Source organism: Anas platyrhynchos, chromosome 2 (genome assembly GCF_047663525.1).
Source record: "Anas platyrhynchos isolate ZD024472 breed Pekin duck chromosome 2, IASCAAS_PekinDuck_T2T, whole genome shotgun sequence".
NCBI lineage: Eukaryota > Metazoa > Chordata > Aves > Anseriformes > Anatidae > Anas > Anas platyrhynchos.
In genome coordinates, this window is record NC_092588.1 from 159,243,823 (window position 1) to 159,259,956 (window position 16,134).

The 16,134-nt window shown below is 71.5% G+C and overlaps 1 protein-coding gene across 1 annotated transcript in view; it reads left to right on the forward strand.

Moving 5' to 3' along the window:
- LOC119715861 (SCO-spondin-like) overlaps positions 1-16,134 on the forward strand; it is a 35,155-nt gene that overhangs the window by 1,175 nt on the left and 17,846 nt on the right. The window contains exons 6-54 of the mRNA XM_072033977.1: positions 176-278; positions 456-614; positions 720-805; positions 985-1,107; positions 1,178-1,340; positions 1,843-2,083; positions 2,171-2,309; positions 2,381-2,507; positions 2,599-2,771; positions 2,855-3,076; positions 3,154-3,319; positions 3,613-3,865; positions 4,410-4,590; positions 4,946-5,040; positions 5,108-5,364; positions 5,451-5,585; positions 5,673-5,875; positions 5,998-6,125; positions 6,222-6,331; positions 6,440-6,589; positions 6,668-6,761; positions 6,875-7,275; positions 7,406-7,636; positions 7,719-7,904; positions 8,088-8,324; positions 8,477-8,599; positions 8,675-8,766; positions 8,878-9,115; positions 9,558-9,710; positions 9,786-9,923; positions 10,053-10,235; positions 10,309-10,459; positions 10,531-10,690; positions 10,789-10,843; positions 10,978-11,091; positions 11,206-11,424; positions 11,508-11,605; positions 11,893-12,034; positions 12,117-12,349; positions 12,503-12,773; positions 13,096-13,224; positions 13,339-13,509; positions 14,332-14,496; positions 14,636-14,815; positions 14,941-15,063; positions 15,224-15,353; positions 15,457-15,582; positions 15,659-15,750; positions 15,907-16,080. Coding sequence (XP_071890078.1) covers positions 176-278; positions 456-614; positions 720-805; positions 985-1,107; positions 1,178-1,340; positions 1,843-2,083; positions 2,171-2,309; positions 2,381-2,507; positions 2,599-2,771; positions 2,855-3,076; positions 3,154-3,319; positions 3,613-3,865; positions 4,410-4,590; positions 4,946-5,040; positions 5,108-5,364; positions 5,451-5,585; positions 5,673-5,875; positions 5,998-6,125; positions 6,222-6,331; positions 6,440-6,589; positions 6,668-6,761; positions 6,875-7,275; positions 7,406-7,636; positions 7,719-7,904; positions 8,088-8,324; positions 8,477-8,599; positions 8,675-8,766; positions 8,878-9,115; positions 9,558-9,710; positions 9,786-9,923; positions 10,053-10,235; positions 10,309-10,459; positions 10,531-10,690; positions 10,789-10,843; positions 10,978-11,091; positions 11,206-11,424; positions 11,508-11,605; positions 11,893-12,034; positions 12,117-12,349; positions 12,503-12,773; positions 13,096-13,224; positions 13,339-13,509; positions 14,332-14,496; positions 14,636-14,815; positions 14,941-15,063; positions 15,224-15,353; positions 15,457-15,582; positions 15,659-15,750; positions 15,907-16,080 — 8,023 coding nt within the window. The remainder of the gene's footprint in view (positions 1-175; positions 279-455; positions 615-719; positions 806-984; positions 1,108-1,177; positions 1,341-1,842; positions 2,084-2,170; positions 2,310-2,380; positions 2,508-2,598; positions 2,772-2,854; positions 3,077-3,153; positions 3,320-3,612; positions 3,866-4,409; positions 4,591-4,945; positions 5,041-5,107; positions 5,365-5,450; positions 5,586-5,672; positions 5,876-5,997; positions 6,126-6,221; positions 6,332-6,439; positions 6,590-6,667; positions 6,762-6,874; positions 7,276-7,405; positions 7,637-7,718; positions 7,905-8,087; positions 8,325-8,476; positions 8,600-8,674; positions 8,767-8,877; positions 9,116-9,557; positions 9,711-9,785; positions 9,924-10,052; positions 10,236-10,308; positions 10,460-10,530; positions 10,691-10,788; positions 10,844-10,977; positions 11,092-11,205; positions 11,425-11,507; positions 11,606-11,892; positions 12,035-12,116; positions 12,350-12,502; positions 12,774-13,095; positions 13,225-13,338; positions 13,510-14,331; positions 14,497-14,635; positions 14,816-14,940; positions 15,064-15,223; positions 15,354-15,456; positions 15,583-15,658; positions 15,751-15,906; positions 16,081-16,134) is intronic.

The following is a 16,134-nucleotide window of genomic DNA, read 5'->3' on the forward strand; positions in this document are numbered from 1 at the left end:
CCCCCGGGGCTGCACGCGACGGGGAGATGTGCACAGGGTGGATGGAGAGGGTGGCTGGGGTTAGCCCTGGATTGGATGGCAGAGGTTCCATCCCCGCTTTGTGCCACAATATCTGTGGCTGCTGGGTCCCTGCTGTGCCCCCATTGTCCCCCTGCTCACGGCCTCTGTCCCGTAGGTGCTGCACATGACATTTGGGCTGGACACGGTGGTGGCACGGGGCCGGAACGTCTCCGTGAACGGCGTGGTGGTGCCAGAGGGACAGCCCCACCTGCACGGCGGTGAGGGGCAGCTGGGTTCTCCTGTCCCCATGCGGCACCGCTGCTGGGGACCTGGTGCCTTGTGGCACGAGGTGCTGCAGGGGGACAGTGCCAGCTCAGGGGGGCCACGTGCAGCAGAGCCCCACCGGGTCCCCTCCTCATCCCTGTGCCCTGCTGACCCTGATTTTGTCCCCGCAGGGATCAGCATCACCTGGCTCGGGGACTTTGTGGCCGTGGAGAGCGGGCTGGGCGTGCGCGTGAAGGCGGACGGGCGCGGGACGAGCTACGTGACGGTCAGCGCCGAGCTTTGGGGCAGCACACGGGGGCTCTGCGGCCCCTACAACGACGACCCCACTGGTAAGGCCGGCCCCTCGCTGGCACCCTGCATGGCGCAGCAGTGGCAGTCACAGGGGTGGCCGTGCCGAGGACGGGTGGTGCATCCGTGGCATCCCTTGCCCGCAGATGACTTTCTGCGGGTCGGAGGGGACGTGGCCCCGTTTGCTGCCAGCTTTGGGAACTCCTGGAGGATCCCCGATGCCAGCTCCGAGGTACCGGGGCTGGGCAGAGCTGGGAAATGGAGTGGATGTGGCCGAGCAGAGCGGGGCACCGTGCCCAGCACCCAGCTGGGCTCTTTGGGGCTGTCACCTCAACCCCATTCCCAACAGCGGGGTGCTGGGGGGTCCCTCGTGGGTTTGCCCCCACTCTGATGCCCCCCACCCGTGCACAGCTCTCTTGTAGGGACGCGGTGGAGCCCGGCCCAGGCTGTGCAGCGGGCAGTGCAGCACGGCAGGCGGCTGAGGCTGTCTGCGGGGAGCTGCTCGCCGAGCCCTTCAGCCAGTGCCACGGCGCGGTGAGTGGCACCGGCTCCGCGGGGCTGGAGGCGCACGGCCCCACCACCCTGATGCCGCCTCCTGCACCAGGTCGAGCCCCACGGCTTCTACGAGGCCTGCCTGGATGTGCACTGCCGGGAGGGGGGTGTGGGGCCCTCGCCACCCCCCGCCGTCTGCGACACCTTTGCGGGCTACGTGCGGGACTGCGCCCAGCGGCAAGCCTACATCGACTGGCGCCGACCGGGCTTCTGCGGTAGGGATGTGCCGGGGGATGCTCGGGTCCCCAGCCCCTTTTTCTCCCCTTACCCTGCTGTGTGCTGCCAGCACCCACGGAGCTCGTGGGCACCCTGATGGGGTGTGCATGCACCCTGGTGAGGTGTGTATGCGCCCTGGTGGCTCGCGCTTGCCCCTGTCCCCCATGGCCCCCTTGCCCAGGGCAGCACCCCTCCAAAGGGAGCTGCATTTGGCCGAGTGAATCCCATTCCCTGACCCCTTCCTCCGTCCCTCTGCGGCCTGGGGTGCCGGGGGGGAGCGGTGCTGCTGCCTCGGAGCTGAACCCACAGCTGGGTAGCTTGGCTGTGTGGGTCGGTGGGGGGCTTGGTGGGATGGATGTAGTGGGACATGGTGGGACGTGGTGGGACACAGTGGGACGTGGTGGGACGGATGCAGTGGGATGTATTGGGATGTACTGGGATGTGTTGGGATGTGTTGGGATGTGTTGGGATGTGGCCGATCTGCGCCCCGGTGCCCCGCAGAGTGGCAGTGCGGCCATGGGCAGCGGTACTCGGACTGCGTGTCCTCCTGCCCCGCCAGCTGCGTGACCGCGGGCGCTGCTGAGGAGGGGCACTGCCGGGACGACTGCGCCAGCGGCTGCGAGTGCGCCCCGGGGCTGTACCTGGCCGGGGGGGGCTGCGTCCCCCAGAGCGCCTGCCCCTGCCTCCATGGCCGCCAGCAGTACGCCCCGGGGCAGAGCATCCGCCAGCGCTGCAACCGGTGGTGAGTGCTGGGGGGGGGCAGGAGGGAGGAAAAAGAAGTGTGTGTGGGGGGCACACGGTGTCCCCTACACTGTCCCCGTCCCCGCAGCACGTGCCGGGGGGGCCGCTGGCTCTGCACCCAGGACCGGTGCGCGGCGGAGTGCGCGGTGCTGGGGGACCTGCACTATGTCACCTTCGACCAGCGGCGCTTCTCCTTCCCGGGTGCCTGCGAGTACATCCTGGTGCAGGTCAGGATCCAGGGGGTTTGGGGAGGGGGTGCACGGTGAGGGGGGGTGCTCAGCACGCTCTCTGCCCGCAGGACTTCGTGGAGGGGACGCTGCTGATCACGGCGGAGCAGGAGGCGTGTGGCGGCCGCCAGCCCCTCAGCTGCCTCCGGGTGCTCTCCGTCACCGTGCAGGGCGCCTCGGCATGGCTGCGCAGCACAGGTGACACAGGACAGGGGGCAAAAGGGTGACGGGCACTGGCTGGGGGGGCTCCACGCACCCACACACCCCCCTCTTTGCTCTCCCCGTGCAGGCGAGGTGGAGGTGAACGGGCGGGAGGTGCCGCTGCCCTTCGCCAGCGCCGCGCTGACGGTGCGCCGAGCGTCCTCCTCCTTCCTGCTGCTCCAGGCCTTCGGCACCCACGTGCTGTGGGGGCTGGAGACCCCCGCGGCGTACATCACCCTCCAGCCTGTCTTCGCCAAGAAGGTGAGCCCCTCTGGGTGCCGCTACCCCCCTCGCACCCTCGCCAGGCACCCAGACCGTGCCCGAGCGCTGTGCCCGTGCCGCAGGTGCGGGGTCTCTGCGGCACCTACAACTGGGACCAGGGGGACGAGTTCGCCACGCCGGCAGGGGACGTGGAGGTCGGCGTCGCCGCCTTTGCCAACAAGTACCGGGTGTCCAGCGCCTGCCCCGTGCTCGGCCCCGTCCCCTTCGAGCCCTGCAGCACCTACGCCCCGCGCCGGGAGCTCGCGGCCGCAGCCTGTGCCGTCCTGCACGGCGCGCCCTTCCAGGTGCCGAGCAGCCCCGCACCTGGCCAGGAGCCGGCACCGCGGTGTGCACAGTCTGATGTGTCCCCTCCTGTCCCCAGCCCTGCCACCACCTCGTGGACAGGGAGCCCTTCCACCAGCTCTGCCTCTACGATGTGTGCGCCTGCCCGGCCGGCAAGCAGTGCCTGTGCCCAGCGCTGGCTGCCTACGCACGGCAGTGCGCCCAGGAGGGAGCGGTCCTGTCCTGGAGGAACCAGAGCTTCTGCGGTGCGGGGTGGGGTGGGATGGGATGGGATGGGATGGGATGGGATGGGATGGGATGGGGATATGGGATGGGATGGGATGGGATGGGATGGGATGGGATGGGATGGGATGGGATGGGATGGGATGGGATGGGATGGGATGGGATGAATGGGGATGGGGATGGGATGGGGATGGGATTAATGGGATTAATGGGATTAATGGGATTAATGGGATTAATGGGATTAATGGGATGGGTGGCAGTGCAGGGCAGGGCAGGGTGTCTGCCTTCAGTCACTGCACCTTATCCGTCCCTGCAGGCGCACAGTGCGGCGGGGGCCAGGTCTTCCAGGAGTGCAGCAGCCCCTGCGGCAGGACCTGCGCCGACCTGCGCCTGGACGGGGCCGGCTCCTGCCCCGATCTCGACGGCCTCTGCGTCTCCGGCTGCAACTGCCCCGAGGGGCTGGTGCTGGATGACAGCGGGCAGTGTGTCCCCAAGGACGTCTGTCCCTGCCGGCACGGTGGCGAGCTCTACCCAGCGGGCAGCAAGATCCGGCAGGGCTGCAACGCCTGGTGCGTGCCGCGGGGACCCCGGGCTCTGTGTCCCCAGGCTCCGGTGTCATCGGGGGGCGATGGGCTGCCCCAGGGGACAGCCTGTGGGGACGTGGTGGCAGCAGGGACCGGACGGGGACAGGCTGGTGCCGGAGGTGTGAGGTGGTGGCAGGAGACACCTGATGAAATCACCCTATGGCCTGTTTGTGACGGTGCGGCAGGATAGGTGGGTTTCATTGAATGTCCCTGCCACGTGGCGCCGGTGTCACCTCTGAAGACGCTGTCCTCAGACCTCTGCTGGGGCTGGGGACCGGGCTCCAGGCTCCAGCTGCCCTCCTGGGGCTAAGGACAAGCCCATAGCCGTGTGGGGACCTGGGTGCTGCTGGAGGCCACCTCCCTTTGCGAGCAGCATTTTGGGGGGCCCCAGGGGCGCTGGGCATGCTGTGGACCCCAGCATGGGGCTGGCTGGGGGTGTCCCATCCATCCCACCCACCCCATACTCCCCGAGGCCGATGCCCCACATGGGGGTGCCGGCCCTCACCGCAGCCCCCCCTGACCACCCCAGCGTCTGCGCCGCGGGCTCCTGGAGCTGCACCGATGCCCCCTGCCCCGAGGCTGCCTTCTGCCCCGGGGACCTGGTCTACGCCATCGGGTCCTGCCTGCGCACCTGCGACAGCACCGAGCCCAACGGGACCTGCCCGGGGCTTGTTGATGGCTGCGTCTGCCCCCCAGGCACCGTCTTCTTGGTGGGTGCCCCCCCAGCTCTGCTGCCCTTGTGGGTGGGCACCAGGAGGGGTTGGGCACTGGGGACTGCGAGGCTCAGGGATGGGGAACTGGGGGCACTGGGGAGGTGGTTGGGGGAGGTGGGATGTTGGGGAGTGGGGTGCAGAGGATGTGGGGTGCCGGGGAGCTGGGGAATTTGAGGCATTGGGGAATTTGGTCTTGAGGACACGGGGCACTGGAGAGTTGGGCTCTTAGGGGCTGGAGAGGGCCCTGGGGGGCAGCAGGAGCCGGGCATTTCCCAACCCATCCATTGGCACCCGTGCCCGGGTGTCCCCACACATCACCCGGGGTGGGCTCGCACGGCTCTGATGCCCGCAGGACGAGCGCTGCGTGCCCCCGGAGGAGTGTCCGTGCCAGCACAACGGGCGGCTCTACCAGCCCAACGACACCATCGTCCGGGACTGCAACACCTGGTGAGCCCCAGCCCAGCACCGCGGCGCGGAGCTGCCACGGTCCCCGTGCTCAGCTCCGTGCCCCCAGCGTGTGCCAGCGGCAGCGGTGGCAGTGCGGCAGCGAGGACTGCGCGGGGACCTGCGTGGCCACGGGGGACCCCCACTACATCACCTTCGACGGGAAGGCCTTCTCCTTCCTGGGGGACTGCGAGTACGTGCTGGTGCGCGAGGCCGCCGGGCTCTTCGCCGTCACCGCCGAGAACGTGCCCTGCGGCTCCAGCGGCGTCACCTGCACCAAATCGGTGGTGGTGGCGCTGGGCAACACCGTGGTGCACATGCTGCGAGGTGAGGGGCAGCCCCGTGCTGCAGGAGGGGTGGATGCAGGGTGTGGGGGGGGACACGGCCGCCCTCACAGCCCCGCTGCCCCGCAGGGAGGGACGTGACAGTGAACGGGGTCTCGGTGCGGCCCCCCAAAACCTACAGCGGGAGCGGGCTGACGCTGCAGCGCGCCGGCCTCTTCCTGCTCCTGCTGTCCCGCCTGGGGCTGACGGTGCTCTGGGATGGAGGTGAGACCCAGGGGGGACGCAGGACACCGTGTGGGGACGTTTAGCAGCCCCCAGTTTGCCTTGAGCCGTGCCCCATCCCGTCCCCAGGCACGCGGGTGTATGTCCGGCTGCACCCGCAGCACCGGGGCCGCGTGGCCGGGCTCTGCGGGAACTTTGACCGCGATGCAGAGAACGACCTGGCCAGCCGGCAGGGCGTGCTGGAGCCCACCGCCGAGCTCTTCGGCAACTCCTGGCGCGTCAGCCTGCTCTGCCCCGAGGTGGACGGCGCGGACACGCAGCACCCCTGCACCGTACGGAGCGGGACGGGATGGAGACGCCCGCTGCGGGTGGCTGGTGGTGGGGGGAAGGATGCTCGGGGGTGATGGTGTGGGGAGGGGGGCTCCTTCCCGTGGTGGTGATAGCTGCCCCCCAGGAGAACCCGCACCGGGCAACGTGGGCCCGCAAGCGCTGCAGCGTCCTCACGCAGCGGCTCTTTGCGCCCTGCCACGAGGAGGTGCCGTGCCAGCGCTTCTACGACTGGTGTGTCTTCGATGCCTGCGGGTAGGTGCTGGGCCACAGACACCCCCTGGGAGGGGGTCCCGAGCCCCCCTGTGCCTGTCCCCACCACAGCACCACCCCACTGTGCCCTTTTGGCAGCTGTGACTCCGGGGGGGACTGCGAGTGCCTGTGCACGGCCATCGCCACCTACGCCGAGGAGTGCGGCCAGCGCGGTGTCCACATCCGATGGAGGAGCCAGGACCTGTGCCGTGAGTCCCCGTCCCCAGTGCCAGGGATGGGTTGGGGGGTCCGGGCTGGGGGTCCTGCTCACCCCAGGGCTGGCAGGATACAGCCCCTTTACCCCCCTGCCTCCGCAGCCCTGCAGTGTGACGGGGGGCAGGAGTACAGCGCCTGCGGCCCCCCCTGCCCCCAGACCTGCCAAAACTTCGGCCTGGAGCTGCCCGAGCACTGCGACACCATGTCGTGCCTGGAGGGCTGCTTCTGCCCCGAGGGGAAGGTGCTTCACGGTGAGTGTGGGGCTGCTGTGGGGCTGCTGTGGGGATGGCCCACGCCGTGCTCACCAACACCTCCCTGTCTGGGGGCAGAGGGCAGCTGCATCGACCCCGCCGAGTGCCCGTGTGTCTGGGAGGGCATCTCCTTCCCACCCGGTGCCGGGGTGCAGCAGGGCTGCAAGAACTGGTGAGTGGGGTGCGAGTGGGGTGTCCCCATCCCTGGTGCCACCGCGGCAGCACCGGGTACGGAGCAGGCACGGGGGCACCACGCACCAGGACTGAGCCCCGGCCACCCCGCAGCACGTGCGCGGCCGGGCTGTGGCAATGCGCGCCCACCGCCCAGCCCTGCCCGCCCCAGCCCCGCTGCCCCGACTCGGAGTTCCCGTGCCGCACCAGTGGGCGCTGCGTGCCGGGTGCCTGGCTCTGCGACAACGAGGACGACTGCGGGGACGGCTCGGATGAAGTCTGCGCCCCACGCTGCGCCCCCCACCAGCACCGCTGCGCCAGGGGGCAGTGCGTGCCCTGGGGCGCCCGCTGCGACGGCGTGCCCGACTGCGCCGACGGCTCAGACGAGCGTGGATGCCCCCCACCTGCCTGCGCCCCCCCGGAGTTCCGCTGCGCCAGCGGCCGCTGCATCCCCCGGGCACGTGTCTGCGACGGGGAGCTGGACTGCGGCTTCGCTGACGACTCGGATGAGGCAGGTGAGTGGCCCCAGCACCCTGCGGATGGCTCCGCGTGTTCCCGTGCCCCGTGGTGAGGGTGCCCCAACGCCCCTGTCCCCAAGGGGGGGTTCTTTGCCCCATGGTGGGGGTCTGCCCACTGTCACCGCAGGCTGCAGCCCGACCTGCGGCACCGGGGAGTTCCGCTGCGCAGCAGGGCGCTGCGTGCCCTACCCGCACCGCTGCGACGGGCACGACGACTGCGGGGACTTCAGTGACGAGCGGGACTGCGTCTGCCCCGCCGGCCGCTTCCAGTGCCCCGACGGCCTCTGCCTGCCCCTAGCTGCTGTCTGCGATGGGACGGAGGACTGCACGGCTGGCACGGACGAGGCGTTCTGCCCAGGTGAGGGAACGTGGCCGTGCCACCCGCGGGGATGAGCCCACCGTGGTGGCATCGCCCCTGGGGACTGTCCCCTTCCCTGCAGGCCGGGTGACCTGTGCCCCAGGACAGCTCCCGTGCCCCGACGGGTCGTGCATGGGTCAGGCAAAGCTCTGTGACGGCGTCTGGGACTGCAGGGACGGCTGGGACGAGAGCCCCGCACGCTGCATCGTGTCCTGGGCCACTCCTGTGCCTGCCCAGCTGCCCACGGCGCCTGCCAACGGCACAGCAGGTGAGGGACATGCGTGTCCCCTGCACCGTGCTATGTCCTTGTGTCTGGGGGGCTCACCAGGAGCACCCCACTTGTGGCTGGGACGGAGAGGCCAGGGCAGCCCCCTGCAGCTCCGGGGGTGACGCGTGGGGACGCTGCATGGGGGTCCCTGCTCACTGTGGCACCCCGGGGTGACACCTCCAGCTCCCGCCTGTGGTCCCTACGAGTTCCCGTGCCAGAGCGGGGAGTGCACGCCGCGGGGCTGGCTGTGCGACAGCGAGGCCGACTGCCTGGACGGCAGCGACGAGCTGGGCTGCAACCGGAGCTGCGGGCTTGGGCAATTCCCCTGCGCCCTGGGCGCCCACTGCATCCCCCACGGCCACCTCTGCGACGGCGTCCCCCACTGCCCCGACCACTCCGACGAGAGCGCCGACACCTGCGGTGAGGCACCGCGGGTCCCCAAGGGTCCCCGTCCCCTGGGACACCCTCTGGGGGGGGGCAGCGAGGATCTGCACCCCCCTGGGGTCCACAGAGAGGTGCAGGGGACCCGTCCCAGTGCGGTGACACCTGATGGGGTTGTGTCCTTGGCGCAGGCTCTACCCAGATCCCGCCGTGCCCGGGCCACTTTGTGTGCAACGACCGTGTGTGCGTGAACACGTCCAGGGTGTGCGACGGCAGCCTCGACTGTCCCCAGGGCGAGGACGAGCTGGCCTGCGGTGAGGGAAGGGGGGTGGGAGGAGTATTGGGGCTGGGGGGCTCGGCGTGTGCCCACAGCCCTGTCTCTGTCGCAGAGGGCCACGTCCCCACCGAGGGGAGGAACCGGACGGGGGGTCCCTGCACCGAGTACACCTGCGGGGACGGCGAGTGCATCGCCTTCAAGCAGGTACGGCCACGGGACAGGGACCCCCCCTTCATGCCCTGTGCCGTGGTGGGGTCCCCATGGGGTCCTCCCCATTGCCCTGACGGGGGGGCTCAGCATCGCCGCGCACCGCAGGTCTGCAACGGGCTGCCCGACTGCGGGGACGGGGACGCGGCCTCGGGCTGGGTGCCCTCGGATGAGCGGGACTGCGGGCACTGGGGGTCCTGGGCACCCTGGGGTGCCTGCAGCCGCTCCTGCGGCCCCGGCCAGCAGCTGCGTGCGCGGGGCTGCAGCCAGCAGGGCCCCGATGTGCTGCACCAGTGCCACGGCGAGGCCACGCAGGCACGGCCCTGCTTCAGCACTGCCTGCCCAGGTGAGTGGGCAAGGGGCTGCGCGTGGGGCGGGGGGGCTGGGGGGTCCCTGTGGCTGGGGTGCCTGGGGGATCTGGGGGTTCCCGTGGCTGGGGATGCCCAGGGGGTCTGGGGGTTCCCGTGTCCATGGCTGCTGGGGACACCCGGGGGGTTCCCAGTGCACAGGGGATCTGAGGGGGTCCCCCAGCCAGAGCTGCCCAAGGGACTGGGGGGGCTCCCACAGCCAGCACTGCTTGGGGGGGGGGCGCTTCCCATGACTGCAGCTACCCAAGGAACTTGGGGGTCCCCATGACCTGGGCTGCCCGGGGGATTTGGGGGTCACTTGGCATGCCCAGCGGGATTCCCACAGCAAGGACTGCCTGGGGGGAGGCTGTGGAGGGGGGGTCCTAAATCTGGGGCTGCCCGGGGGGGGCCGCCTGCCCTCACCCCTCCCTCTGCCCGCAGTGGACGGCGCTTGGAGCGAGTGGGCGACCTGGTCCAACTGCACGGGGGGCTGCGAGGGGGTGGTGGTGCGCCAGCGGCACTGCCTGCCCCCCCGGGACGGGGGCCAGCCCTGCGCCGCGCTGCCCGCCACAGCACCCACCACCCTGGAGATAGGTGGGTGACCCCCCCCGAGCCCCCAGCTCCTCCTGCGGGGGGCTCCACAGCCCTGACCCCGCTTCTCCACCCCAGGCCCGTGCCAGCAGGACGGGTGCCCCCCCGCCGCCTGCCCTGGGGGGCTGCAGCACCGTCCCTGCACCCCCTGCCCCGCGTCCTGCGCCGACCTCGCCAGCCGCGCGCAGTGCCCCCGGGAGCAGCCGTGCACCCCAGGTGAGTCCGGGGGCTGCGGGGTGGCACCGACCCCCTGCCACCAGCCCCCTCCCCAGCCATGCTGCGACCTCCTGGGCTCAGGGGTCTCCATGGTGGGTGCCCACCCACCCACCCGCCGCCCTCCTGCAGGGTGCTGGTGCCCGGAGGGCCTCGTGCTGGACGGCGAGCGGGGCTGCGTGCGCCCACGGGAGTGCCGCTGCGAGGTGGAGGGGCTGCGCTACTGGCCGGGGCAGCGCGTGAAGCTCAACTGCCGCCTCTGCACCTGCCTGGACGGGCAGCCCCGGCGCTGCCGACAGAACCCCGCCTGCACTGGTGCGCCCTGCGCCGCGCCCCGCCTCGGGGAGGGTGCTGAGACCCCCTTCTCACCCCCCCTCTGTGCCCGCAGTGAGCTGCAGCTGGTCCCCTTGGTCACCCTGGGGCGAGTGCCTGGGTCCCTGCGGCGTGCAGAGCATCCAGTGGTCCTTCCGCAGCCCCAGCCACCCCGGCACGCGTGGTGCTGGCCGGCAGTGCCGCGGCATCTACCGCAAGGCACGCAGGTGAGGCCACGGTGAACGGGCACGGGGAGGGTGGTGGCAGCAGCAGGTCCCCTCCACGTCCCCTCCCGCAGGTGCCAGACGGAGCCGTGCCAGGCGTGCGAGCACCAGGGCCGCTCCCGTGCGCTCGGGGAGCGCTGGCGCTCGGGGCCCTGCCGCGTCTGCCAGTGCCTGCCCGGCCCCCAGGTGCGGTGCTCGCCCTACTGCCCACACAGCGCCGGGGGCTGCCCGCAGGTGAGGGTCCCGGGGGGGGCTGCGCCGGGCTCGCCGGGCAGGGGAGGGGCGCAGCGGTGGCACCGTGGTGCTGGTGGTGACGGGGTCCCCTCGTGCAGGGCCAGGTGCTGGTGGAGGGCCAGGGGGATTCCTGCTGCTTCTGCGCCTGGCCAGGTGAGCCCGGGGCTTGGGGGCGCAGGGGGGGGCACAGCCCCATGTTCCTCGGGGTGCTGCTCGGGGGCCGGGCTGTGTTCCCCCCGGGTGCCCACCAGGAGCTGGGTGCCGCATGGTGTCTGTCCCCGCTGCAGGTGACAATGTGACGGCCGTCCCCACGGAGCTGACGACGGAGCCCACCCCCTCCAGCGTGCCATCAGAGCCCCCCAGCAGCCCCCTGGCCACCTTCCCACTGCCTCCCCCGGGCGGTATGTGAGACCCCCACTCACACAGCGTGTCCCCTTGGGGACCAGCCCTGCGGTGTCACCCAGGAGGGGCTGACCCGAGTCTGCTCCCCCCAACCCCCTTCCTGCTGCCTGCAGACCCCTGCTACAGCCCCCTGGGCATCGCCTCCCTGCCCGACAGCAGCTTCAGCGCCTCGGCCTCGCAGGAGGGGCACCCGGCCCCCGCTGGCCGCCTGCATCACGTCTCCCCGGGGCAGGAGCTGCAGGGCTGGGCCCCCCCAGCTGAAATCTTCCCCGGGCTGCCCTCGCAGCCGCCCTTCCTGCAGCTGGACCTGCTGCAGCCCACCAACCTCACCGGTGGGTGCTGCGTGGCACCGGCACCGCTGCCCCGGGCACTGCGCCGGCACCGGTGCCACCGTGTGCCACGTCTCTGCCTCCAGGCGTGGTGCTGCAGGGGGCAGGTGCCGGCGACGCCTTCGTCACCGCCTTCCAGCTGCAGCTCAGCACCGACGGGACGCGCTGGCACGACTACCGACAGGTCTCCGCTGGAAGCCAGCCGGTGCCCAAGGTGCTGCCTGTGCCTGGTGTGTGTGTGAGGGTGTGAATGTGCACGGGGGGGCTGAATGGAGCTTGTTCAGTTGCCCCCAGAGTGGCTCTGAGTGTCCCCTTTCAGCCAGAGATGCGGTGACCCCGTGTCACCTCCCCTCCACCTTTGGCACGCACCCGCGCGAATGCGCAGGGCTGGATGTGGGGTGCTGGAGCACGGGGGGCGCACATGGGGTGCACCCCCCCACACCCAGCCCTGCACCCCCGCTCTCCCCGCAGCTCTTCCAGGGTAACTGGGACGCCGTCACGCCGGCGGTGCGGCCGCTGGGGCGCATGGTGCAGGCGCAGCACGTGCGCATCCTCCCGCGCCGCTTCCACAACCGCATCGTCCTCCGCGTCGAGCTGCTGGGCTGCCCACCAGGTACCACGGCCATTGGGGGGGGGTCCGTGGGGGTTCCCCCCTGCTGCCAGGACCCCCCGCTCACCTCTCCCTCTCCCCAAAGTGGCCCCTGCCCCGCTCGGGGCGACACCGACCCCACCACCCTGCGGCGCGGGCGAGTTGTGGTGCGGGGACGGCTGCGTGGGGGCGTCCCGGAGGTGCGACGGCGTCGCTGACTGTGCCGGGGGTGCCGACGAGGCCGGCTGCGAGCCCCCCCCCACCGCGGTGCCCACCCGTCCTGCCAGGTACCCACACTGCTGGAGTCCCCTCGGAGCCTGCGCCCCCACCGGAGCCGGGGTTTGGGGTGCGGGACCCCTCACTGCCCGGCTCTGTTCCTTGCAGCCCCCCGGCCCCCACCAGCGCTGGCATCCCGGTGAGCCCCGGGGATGGGGGGGGACGAGACGGGGCGCAGGGGGTGGCAGCAGGTGACACTCCTGTCCCCATGCACAGGGGACATCGGGGACAGGAGCCGGGCTGCTCACTGCCAAGCCCCCCATGGAGCCCCCCAGTGCAACCAGCACCGGACCCCCCATTGCCGCTGTGCTGGGACCAGTAATGAGCAGGCCACCACCTGTCCCCGCCACCGCGGTGTCCCCCGGGGGGCCACCCCCTGCCAGCCCCCCGGTACCGGGTATGGCCGCCGTGACCATCACCCCCCCTGCCACGGGACTGCCTGCTCTGCCCGCGCCCCCCACCGGGGTCCCCACCCCGACAGCGGCAGGTAAGGGGGCACTGCTCAGCGCCAGCCCCAGGGGGGGCACACACACAACCTCCCCCTCCCCTGGCACCGCAGGGGGACACAGGTGTCCCTAGGGCAATGTGGGGACAGCTCCCCACCTTGCTGCTGGGGGGGCTGTGGGGCTGGGGAATGCCATGGGGGCAGGGGTCCTGTAGGGTCAGGAGGATATAGGGTCGGGGTGTGCCATGGGATGGGTGCCACAGGGCCGGGCATTTATGGGGCAGGAGGTGAGAGCCCAGAGGTGCCGCGGGGAGCGGGCACAGCCCCAGGGCTCCCCCCCAGCCCCTTGTGTCCCCCCCCCCAGAGGGGCTCCTGCCCCGGTTCCTGTGCCCCGAGGACCAGTTCCCCTGCGATGTCCTGGGCTGTGTGGATGCCACCATGGTTTGTGACGGGCGGCCCGACTGCCTGGACGGCTCGGACGAGGAGCACTGCGGTGAGCCCCCCGCCGCCCCCCCACAGAACCCACACGGAGAGGTCCTGGGGGTGTCGAGCCCCCCGGCCCTGCCTGCGACCCCCGGCTGAGCTCTGACCCCTGCCCGCCCCACAGGAACTCCCCCCGCCTCCAACAGCCCCCCAGCCCCCCTGGTGTGGCCCCCCGGGCCCCCCCCCACCTGCTCCCCCAAGCAGTTCTCCTGTGGCACCGGTGAGTGCCTGGCCCTGGCCAAGCGCTGCGACCTGCACCGGGACTGCGCCGATGGCACCGACGAGAGCGGCTGCGGTGCGGGGGGACGGGGGGGGTGGGGGTGTGTGGGGTGGGATGGGATGAGATGGGATGGGGATGGGGATGGGATGGGGATGGGATGGGGTGGAAAGGGGATGGGGATGGGGATGGGATGGGGATTGGATGGGATGGGGATGGGGATGGGGATGGGGATGGGATGGGGATTGGGATGGGATGGGGATGGGGATATGGAATGGGGATGGGGATGGGGATGGGATGGGGATGGGATGGGGATGGGATGGGGATGGGGATGGGGATGGGATGGGGATGGGGATGGGGATGGGATGGGGATGGGATGGGATGGGATGGGGATGGGATGGGGATGGGGATGGGGATGGGATGGGATGGGATGGGATGGGATGGGATGGGGATGGGGATGGGGATGGGGATGGGGATGGGATGGGATGGGATGGGATGGGATGGGATGGGATGGGATGGGATGGGATGGGATGGGGATGGGGATGGGGATGGGATGGGATGGGGATTGGGATGGGATGGGGATGGGATGGCGATGAGGACAAGGAAGGGGATAGGGACAGGGACAGGGACATTGATGGGGCTGGGGACTGGGATGTGGGCAGGAATGGGGAAGGGGTCTCCCTTCATCCCAGAGCATCCTGTGCCTGGCCAGCTCCAGCCCTCTGCCCCTTTGGGGACCCCAGGACACCCCAAGTCCGGTGACACTGGGGCTGGTGACACTGGGCTTGGGGCACCAAGCAGGGCTGAGCATTGGCTCTGTCCCCATGAGACCCCCGTGGGGACAAGCCCCAGGCGTGGGGAGGGTCCGGGGCAGCCCTGACCCCGCTCTGTCCCCACCAGTTGATTGCATCCTGTCCCCGTGGGGGGGCTGGAGCGAGTGCAGCCGCTCCTGCGGGCTGGGGGTCACCGCCCGGCAGCGGGTCCTGCTGCGGGGCGCCCTGCCGGGGGGCTCCTGCCCGCACCCCCACCTCGACGCCCGCTCCTGCTTCCTGCGCGCCTGCCCAGGTACCGGCCCCCACGGGACCCGCGCTGCTGGGGGGGCTCTGTCCTGGGGGCATTGTGGTGGTGGGCACCGTGGTGGGGCACATTGCACCCTGTAGGTATGGGAGTGCCCGCAGTGCCCCCATCCCGCTGCCCCCCCCAGTGCCCGGTGGCTGGGCTGCGTGGGGCGCCTGGTCCCCCTGCGACGCCGAGTGCCAGGGAGGGGTGCGGAGCCGCAGCCGGAGGTGCACCGACCCCCCACCCAAGAACGGGGGCCAGCCCTGCCCCGGGGAGGCCCTGCAGAGCCAGCCCTGCAACCTGCAGCCCTGCGGGGACACCACAGGTAGGGGACGGGGGGACAGCAGGAGGGGGACACGGAGTTAGGGGGGTGATGGGGTGGGGATGTGTGCTGCGGGCAGGGGGGGCACGGGGCAGCACCCACCCTCACAGCATCCCCTGCCCCCCCAGACTGCGGCCCCAGGATGGTGCTGGTGCGGGCAGAGGATTGCGCACGGGGCTTGGTGCCCCCCTGTCCCCAAGCCTGTGGGGACCTGAGTGCCACCGCGAGCTGCCAGAGCCCCTGCCAGGAGGGTGAGTGGGGGGCCGGGGTGGCACAGGGTGCACATGGGGGTGGCACAGGGGTGGCACGGGGGTGGCACGGGGTGCACATGGGGGTGGCACAGGGGTGGCACGGGGGTGGCACGGGGTGCTGGTGAGGGCACAACGGGGCTGAACCGGTGCCTCCGGGCAGGCTGCCGGTGCCCGCCGGGGCTCTTCCTGCAGGAGGGCGCCTGTGTCAACGCCAGCCAGTGCCACTGTCACCTGGGCCAGCAGCGCTGGCTGCCCGGCCACGTCTTCCTGCGGGACAACTGCAGCCAGTGGTGAGCGGCAGCGCCGTGCCCCCTGCCTTGTCCCTGTGCCCGGGGACACCCTGCACGCTGCCCGGTGGCTGCTTCTTGTCCTGAGCCCAGCTTCTGTCCCCAGCGTGTGCCAGGACGGGGCGGTGACGTGCGAGGAGCTGCCCTGTCCCATCCCCTGCGGCTGGTCCGCCTGGTCGCCGTGGACCCCCTGTGACCGCAGCTGCGGCGTGGGGACGCAGGAGAGGTTCAGGTGTGGGGCTGGGGAGGGGGGCCCAGCCCCACGGTGCTTGGTGGGGTCGGGGATCAACACAACACCGTGCCCACAGGTCCCCTTCCAACCCTGCCTCGGCCCACGGCGGAGCCCCCTGCGACGGGGACGCCCGGGAGGTGCGCGAGTGCCACACGCCCTGCGCCCCCGGTACGTGCACCCCCCAGTCCCAGCGATGTGGGGGCTGCTGCGGGGACCCCCAGCACCCCGGGGACAGGAGGGCAGCCGTCCGCTCTGCTCACACCGCCCCCGGTGGGGGTGCCCGCGGGGGGTGCTCCGGTGTCACGCGTGCGTCTGTCCCCGCAGAGCCCAGCAGCGGCTGGAGCGCCTGGACCCCCTGGTCCCCCTGCTCCCGGAGCTGCTTCCACCACGTGGACCACCGCGGGCGGCGGCGGCGATTCCGGCACTGCGAGGGGCTGGGGGGCACCTGCCCGGGGCTGGGGGCGCAGGAGGAGCCCTGCGACACGGCCCCCTGCCCGGGTGAGCGCCCCGGACAGCTTTGGGCACGCTGGGGACGTGGGGGGCTGCTGGTGG